Source organism: Antrostomus carolinensis, unplaced genomic scaffold, assembly GCF_000700745.2.
Source record: "Antrostomus carolinensis isolate BGI_N321 unplaced genomic scaffold, ASM70074v2 scaffold2164, whole genome shotgun sequence".
NCBI lineage: Eukaryota > Metazoa > Chordata > Aves > Caprimulgiformes > Caprimulgidae > Antrostomus > Antrostomus carolinensis.
The window spans coordinates 47,404-56,290 of NW_010309867.1; the positions used below are offsets into that span (position 1 = coordinate 47,404).

An 8,887-nucleotide genomic window follows, 5' to 3' on the forward strand; every position below is an offset into this window, starting at 1 on the left:
TAAAAAAGCCCTCTTCAACATTACAAGCAATTTATGGCAAGAAGGCAAGAATGCACTTTGATGCGAGACACATGACACTTGTCTTACCTTTCAAAGAGGTTTTTTTTTTTTAAATAAATCTGTTATATAAAGAAATGTGTGTTTGCCAAAAGTCTGTTAAAATTACATCAAAACAACTTTAAAACCTGCTCACTGAGGATAATTGAATTCAATTTTCTGTTTTTAAACATTTAGTTAACAGTTCAGAATATTGCCTGGTGTAGTTTCAATAAATATGTGATATGAAGACCCATAAAAGAGTAAACATGTCTCCATTTCAATTTGCTATGACAACAAAACTTCTAGAAACAGCTTTCTTGGCTGGACAAGTTCAGTGTATGAGTAATCACTTGCAATAGCTCTATGCCCTTAATGCAATCTGTACTAAAACAGTGCTCCCCATAAGCCATTATTCACAAAACCTGAAATTCATGTGACATTCTGAAAAAGTCTCCTGCAGAACAGGTTAACAGTTAATTGAACATATATATGTGATATATGTATCAAAGCCAGAAAACAAATGACTGGCTATTCCTTGTTATCTGTGTATGTCAAATTTTACATTTAAAATTCTCAGGGGTTTTTTGCCCCCCCCCCTTTTTTTTCCTAGGGGACTCACCTTCCATCATTGGTTGGCTTCAAAATATAGTTAAGTGGAAGATCTCACTGTAATTACATGGATTTCATATGAAAAAGTAAACCTTACATTGGACAATATTGTAGAACACAAGAGTAAGCTCCATAAAGAAGTACGGTATCTTCCAGTATATATATATATAAAAAACCAAAAAACAACCAACCAACCAACCAACAAAAGCCCAAAAGTTAGAACTTTGTACAAGCAGTTATAGTAACTTTGTTTCAATTAAAGATGCAACTCTCTCTCACTCCTGGCAAGAATAAATTGGTAATGGCACTGCTTCTCCACAGTGCAAAGTATCCTGAGAAATTATTAAGAACAACAAAATACACAGGGCTGTCATCACCAAGTTCTTGCACAAAACACAGCAATTAAATGTCTTAAATAAATAAAACAGCAAATAACCTATATTGTGTCTATCACAAAAAGGGGATGTGACCTTGGACACTGCTAGTTCTTCCATCACTGATAATTAGAAAAGGATTGCATTCAATTACTGTTAATATCTTTCAAGTTATCTATGGCCAATAATGTACAAGGAGGTAATTTGTAATTCAAGTTTTTTTTGTTTGTTTGTTTGTTTGTTTGTTTTACTTCAACTAGCCACAAGCTGAGTTCTAAATTTTACATTGAAATATGACTCAAATTTAAAACAAGCCCTCTCAGAGGAGCATTTTCTAATTTTGTGCAACTTTGATGCAGAGCCCAACAGAGTCCTATGAAGAGAGACAGTGCATCTTTAAGCTGATTGGCACTGAAATCCCATTTTCTTTAGCTGCATTCTATTAGCTTGGCCAAGTTATCTCGTAACTCTGTTAGTTCAAATATTTTTCCATCAAGAATTTCTAAAAGTGTCTTCAAGTTATTGCGAAAAGCTTCTTGCTCATTCTGACTTTTCTCCAGACGTTGCTCTAGATCAGACAGCTGGCCTTCCAGGTCTTTGTTTCGAATTTCTACTTCCTTCAGAGAAAATACATAACATGTTAATGTGTTGTCTGCAAACAGAAAGCAGTCTAACCTCCTGCTGGTATTCATGTGCTATTTTTGTCAACTGCTTTTTAAAACAATTTGTGACCCTTTACAGTTTCCACTGAGCCAAAACCAGAACCCAAATTGTTATTACAATTGCATATGTACTGCCACTTCCTCCATTTTTTCAGTAATTCATCTGAAGGACAGAAACTTTTGGAGAGGGATAATATGTAGTCAGTAAACAACAGATGTGATATACTTATTCAGGTAAGTTATTGCTTCTATCACGCAGGAACTTGCCACCTACTGAAAACAGCTTCTCAAAGGTTTACTTCAAGTATTCCCTGATATTGACTACATGGACACAAGTAGGACAAGCTCAAGGACACAGTCCCCATTAAATGATCTCATACAGAAACTCATCCAGAATACTGCTTTATGGATGGAGTAACTACCTTACTCCTCTCCCACGTTATGGGCCTTTTCAGCCTGAAAATTAAGACAGAAACATAAACTAGCAAGACTGATGTCAGGGTGATGCTGCTTGTAAACCAGCCAATGCAAGCCGAATGTCTCATCTCACTGCACGGTGCATCCCAGCACCCACCGGCAGCCCCACTGCAGCATTGCTGCGGGAGCAGGGAAAGGGGACTGGCCACCAGTGCCCTAGGGAGAAGCTGTCCCAACATAGCGGGCAGAAAGACGAAGCACTGGCATGTTACACACAGCTGAGGGGATGTGACCTGAGCAGGCTCGGCTCTCACTCATGAGGAAGAGAAGCCCCTCGCATGAGCCCACTGGGACCCCTTACAGCCCTGCCTGGGGCCTGGCATGGGAGGGAGGCCATGGCTGCTTGGCTTTGGGCAAACCGGGTGCCCTCTCTTCTATCAGATTATGAATGCAGCAGTCACATGGGCCTGGAATAGCATACTGTGATTTGTCCCAATCATTGCACATCCCGTAAATTCACGCTAAATGTTGTTGTTTCAGTTATGAGCGACTCCTCTTTCTGCCCTCCCACTCTCCCATCATTTTTCTTATGATTCTTCTGTCTCCCTCAAAACTAACAAATATATTCACGTTTACATTTGGAGAGACCTGAGCTAACCATAAGAAAGAACCTGACCCGTACAGAACAAGCAGTTGGGCAGTCACGAGTAACGGGTATAAAACTGCAGACTTGTGTCAAAGTCTGTGGCCCGAGACACATTTCCACCCGTGAGGGGTCTGATGGCAGTTGTCGATCAGCCACTGCATCCCTGGCCAGAGGAGGGGTGGGGTGATGTGGCCAGCATTCAGTGTTGGCTTCCAGACTCTGCAGCAGGGAAGAGCTCTGGGACCCCGAGAAGTGGTGCAGGTGGAGAAGGCAGAGCCCCGAGAACCTGATTTCCTTGCAACTGTGGCTACTTATGCAGCAAAGTGTTATGTCCAAGCTGAACTGGAACACCTCCCTTCTTGTTTGTAAATGTGCCAGTTAAAAATTACAGAGTTTTAGGCACTGGTGTTGAACAGCACCGCTTAGAGCAAGAATTACCTCTTGCTGACAGGACCACGAGAAGAATTAGTTTGATCTGTTTAACACTGAACAATAAAGTTACCAAAGCACTAAAGGAAGCTAAGTATTTGCAGAAACAATATTAAAAAAAAGGCACATATGCTTACATAGTGATTAGTTACCCCAGTGCTGCTAGAAAAGAACAAGCTAACTGATTATGATTCAGCCACACCCTCTGAAGGCTCTCCTTCATTGAGCCTACTCCTGCCCTCCAAACCGAGTACTGACAAGTACAACCTGGTGTAGTGACTGCACAGGTTCAAGACCTCCTGAGGCCAAGTGACTACACTATAGGAGAAAAAAGGAAATTCAAGGTCCTGTCAGCTCTGCAGGAATGACACAGTCCTTTCTTTAGCTCACACAAAACCAGCTGCTGTTTTTCCATGTTTGCTCATGCATCCTGCTTCTCCTGTCACTGCTCCTCTTCTTCTCACCAAATATGTGTGCTCCAGTAAGTCTCTTTGCCAGTGCTTTTACCCCAGAGATAATAAATTCCTCTAAGCAGGCAAGCCAGTGATGAAAGGGACCACTTTGGAACAAATCCATGGATATACATATGGTTTTATTTCATGATACCTGGGCCTGACAAGCATCCCATTGGCCTGTATCTAGCACTGAAGATGATGTTTCAGGCCCTCCTCAAATGCTCTTGAACCAATGAATTGCTCTGCTGTAAGCTGTTGGGGTGGGAGGACCCAGGTAAAACTGAAAGCTTTGTTAGATGTAGGAACTTCCATCCATATTCAGCAAAAGGCTAACCCTCCATTGCTAGTCCTTGCCCTGTATCTCTTCAAATCAGAAGAGCTCCCTTCTTTTGTTTAAACTTCCAGCTTGTATATTTTATTTATTTTCCAAGCTGACTTCACACTCCTAATCCATATACACTGAGCTTCCCAAACATTTCCTCAGATATGTGGGACTTTCTCCCACATGTCCTCCTGTTTTATTTTCCCTAACTTATGCTTAACATATCTACTAATGTATGGGAAGTAGAACTAACTGAAATATGCCAGGAGTTGTTGCTTTTCATTTCTGGAAGAGCTTTCTTCACAAATTCTACATTTGATCCTTTCACATATTAACCCTAGATTAGTATTAATGATTTTTGCAATAGTACTGCATTACAAGTTCATGTCCAGCTCATGTGTAGTTTCCTATTACAAACCAGTCTATCTAAAAACTGTTGCTTCTGGATTGGAAGAACTGGAGAGGTGTCCATGTAATGTAAACTATCCTTTAGTTGTGTCATTTAACTGTATTTGCCATTAATATTACCTAACAATTAACCAACTCTTCTGATACGTTCAGGCCCTTTGCAATGTTTATTTTACACTGTTTTTTCAAGCTTTTCTTACAGTGGACGCAATAATTTCTCATACATTGTTTTCTTTTAGAAAATAAATAAATTATTAACAAGATACAGGGTTTTTTTAACTGTAATAATCTTTTGTGGAATTCAGTGCAAGGATCCAAATAAAATATTTGAACCATACACAACAGCTATATTTAGGAATCAGCCACAGTAATAAAGATATCTTGACTTACTGTGAGAGTCACACTGATCATGACTCATTGATATGTCTTCTCTCCATTGCTAATGAAATTATTAAGTAACAAGGGCCCCAGTACTTACCCTTCACAGTGATAACAGATTGTTCTTCACTGGAATTTGCCAATGATGGATTTCTAATTTATTCCCTGATATTAGTGTGTCAGAAATGCAATACACCTTGAATAGTAATTTCTTTGTACAGCATTTTTCATACAGGCTATACTCCAAAATATTTTAGAGCTACATAATCCATTTGCAAGCACAAAAGGGAAAAATTAAAGTAGAAGTAAAAAGAGCGAGATGAACTGATATGGACCCTGGAGACAATCCCCCTGAAAAGAGATGATGAGTCAACTAAGTGAACAGATGTGAGATGGTTAGTCTGGAGCTACAGAAGAAAACACTGTTTCACTGACGTCACAGATGTAGGGTGAAGTGGCTCAGAGAAGGCCAGTATAATCAAAGCAGGACAATTATAGCAAAATAAAGAATCAAGATCTTTTAGATGGGCTGCACTGGATCAGTACTAAGCTTTAAGATTAAGAAAGGCAACTTTTAACTAAGTGATCCTAAGTGAGCTTTAGATTTACTTGAATAGAACCATATAGAACTATTTTCAAGAACTGATCACCTACAATGTGATGTACTGACATATATATACACAATATATCCATTTGGTTACTAAAGATATAAATATACCAAAAGGAAGCTACTGACTTCATAAAGTAAAAATTTTAATAAAAACTTAGCATTTTCTAATCTTTCATCTCTTACCAGTCTCTCATAATTCTGTTTCCTAAGGATAGCTAGTTCCTGGCTCATTATTACTTTTCATATGATCTTACACTGAAATCATTGCATATGTTACTGCTAGAACTATTTTCAACTTTCATTATGATTTCCCTTTTGAGTCTCTAAAATAAGCTCGTTTTCAGCTGGAAACTCCCATTTTTAGCCTGAAGCCAGCAACATTTTTTGGAATAGCGGAACAGGCAAGCTCAGGTGCATTCAAAATAATCTTCAATGATTGTTTAATGTATAACATATTTTTTCCAAATAATTTGACTTAAGAATGGGGAAAAGGGAATAAATTGATTTTGTTCTTATGTGGTTTATTCTGTAGGTTAAAATGAGACTCAAGGAAGTTCCAATTCATGTAATGCATTTCAAAGAATACCTGCTTAAAGATTTTTAAGCTGTGGTTAGTCTGATGGGGCTTGCTTTCAGCCTGATTCAAGTCAAGCCACAGAACAGCAAGGGTCACCTTTCAGCACTTCAGATTTGGAGCTATTTAATGCCCGAGTTTACAGTCCTACCAAAAGGCTAAGGTCTGTATTTACAGTGTAACCCACCTAAGCTTTGGGTCAGCCTTGTGCACAAGGCCGGTTTCACCAGGGAGGTGTGTATGTGTCAGCCCGGCGACAGACAGACAGGAGCTCAGATGTAGCAAGGGAGGGTATACTGAGGGTACACTGAGATATCTGGCTTTGTATACAGTAAAGAAACAACCCCAGAAAAAACAATAAAAACACAATAATTCTAAATAATTCCAAGAAAACATGCAAGTTTGTTTTTAAAGTCTGTACTACACCAGAATGCTTTAACCTTTACTTTGTCAGGGTACGTTTAAAAGCTGAATACAAACTCATCCCAACCTGATGATACTCATCCCAGCCTGACACTTTCAGTGGTACAGAAGACCCATGGGAAGACACTGCAGTGAAAATGAGACCAGCACTGCCCAGACCATGTATTGATGAAGGACATCTGCGAGCCTGAAACTACACAGTGCAAATGAAATTTGGGTCTATTCTCTTGGGTAAAAATAGCAACTTACAGCAGGTGCAAATTTTGATACAAATTTCTAAGGATCATCCCCCACCCACCACCTTGCAATGCAGCCTAACTTACGTATCTATCTGGCACCTGCAGTGAATATAGCACAAGTGCTGATGTGAACTGCTGACTCGATGATCATTTTTCCCTTCTCTCTAAATTAAGATGATACACTATAGCTCACCTGTAACTTCTGGGTTAAAGAATCCCTCTGTGCCTGGAGCTCTCTGGCATTTTCGATTTCTTGTTTCAGTCCTTCTATTTCCTAAGGGAGAAGAAACAACCTTGCTAGCAATACGTTACCTGGCTTGGCCCCAGTGCAGGTCAGCTGGCTACCGCTTCTTCTCCTCTCCTGCATTTTGGTATCATTTGCAATGATACCAAAACTGAAAGCTGGCTACTGCCCATCACAGTACATGAAATTTAAGCCCTGCTCTCAATACTCCTGAATCACAGTCCCAAAACAGCAATTCCATTGTGAATAAACAACAATGCAGATAAGCATTTTCTTTTATAAAAGTCCAAGTTTTCCTCTCCCATACAAAATACCTGAAATATTTTTTTCCTTGAAAATTAAGGGTGTTTGTAATTAGAGAAACAATTTTATACTTTGAATTCTATTATAGTCTATCCTTCCCCATTTTTTCAAGTGAAAAATCCAATTTTCATCTGTGAGCTGCTTATTGTATCACTAGCAGCAGGGCTGTGCATCAAAAAATTGCATGCTTTGACCACTGATTTCTGTAAAAAGAGAGTCTAAAAGAAAGGGCATCTTTGATTTAGCAAGAAGAAAGTAATAAGGTATAAAAATAACAAATACAGATAAAATAATGAATGGAAACAAAAACTTCTCTCAGCTTACTTTCAGGAGACAAGAACAGAAACAGTTAATGAAACCAAAAGGTAACAAAATTATTATGTACTTTTCCCCAGAAGGGCATAATCACCTCCCAGAACTCCTTTTGGAAAGATCTCTTCACAGTCAACAGCTCAGCATGATTCAAAAGTGAATGGGCACCAGAATGGAAAACATGGCCAACCTGAGGCTAATCTCTTAAGTATGAGGGAGTTTGGAAGAGGCTTTGTTCCATTTTGGGAGGATATTCTGTAATTACTGTGCCCCTCCTGCATCCTCTTTGGAAACACCCAACAACTGCCCTGCTGGAGGCGAGACCCTGCCAGGCACGCTGTTCACACACACACCCCCACACACACATGCCTGCTGCGTCTGTCAAGGAGGGTTCAAGGGATCTGGTCTTACATGGGGCAAACAATCCTTCATATGTGGCCAGTGCCAGTGCAGGTGTTGCTCCAATTCCTTTTATTTTCTTGCTGCTGGTCCAGCCCAAGGCAGATGGCACAATAAATATTGTTGAGTTTCAGGCCAGGCGTTTGGCATGCATTTAAGTAAAGGGCTGATCTCAGGGATCATAAAAGTCAGCTATATTAACATAGCCTGAAAAACAGATTGACCTGAAAAAGGCATTGATTTGTCACTTGTTCCAAACCCTACTCTCTGGAAAAAGGAAAGCGCGTTTACAAGAGCTTCCCTTCTTAGTGAATTTGGACTGCATCAGTGTGATGACTGCTCTGTGGAAACCACTTATGACTTACTTTTGCAAACAGAGATGCTTGGTAAAAGCAAACAGGAAAACATGATACTTCTTTTTGTTGTTCAAATACCTAGTTCTATATTGGACTGATGTAATTATATACACGGAAAAATACTAACCATTTCAAAGAAGCTGAAAAAAAATTTACTTCATAACACCTATAGGAAATAATACAGTATTTACCAGCCATCACAAGCTTAGTATTGAAAACCTTTAGAAATGACCTAACAGAAAAGCCAGAATAAATGTTAGCCCATACCTCTTCTTTTTTCTTCAGTGTAGATTCTAACTCCTGTATTGTCTGGTTTAATTCCGTTTTATGTGTGTGGACTGCATTGGCTTGACTGCTCACACACTCTAGCTCAGTCACCTGTTGAATCAAGTAGAAGAAGCAACACGTACAGAATTAATTTCAACAAATTCAAGGTACTATTATTTCTTTGCATCAATAGCTGCATTAGAAATATGCCCTTAGTTCTGGGTGATGTATGTTGATTGAAATGTTGAGGGTGTTTTTATGAAATTAGCATAAAAGTCCTTAATAAATTGGTTAGCATAAAATGGTTGCTATGACTTCCTAGAAACAATAAATTTAATATGTTGCAGGCTGAAAAGAACATTAATTAAAACTTATACTTACTAATTATTGAAAATTTTATGAAAGGACCTGAATTACCATT

General features: G+C 39.0%; 1 protein-coding gene across 1 annotated transcript; it reads right to left on the bottom strand.

The window, feature by feature from the left end:
• Positions 1-635: 635 nt before the first annotated feature.
• On the bottom strand, positions 636-8,577 carry LOC104523573 (homer scaffold protein 1; the record flags this gene model as incomplete). Its single annotated transcript, XM_010166203.2, has 3 exons — positions 636-1,639; positions 6,779-6,859; positions 8,467-8,577. Coding segments are annotated over 3 exons (381 nt in total), but the record flags the coding sequence as incomplete, so codon positions are not given.
• Between the last annotated feature and the right edge of the window lie 310 nt (positions 8,578-8,887).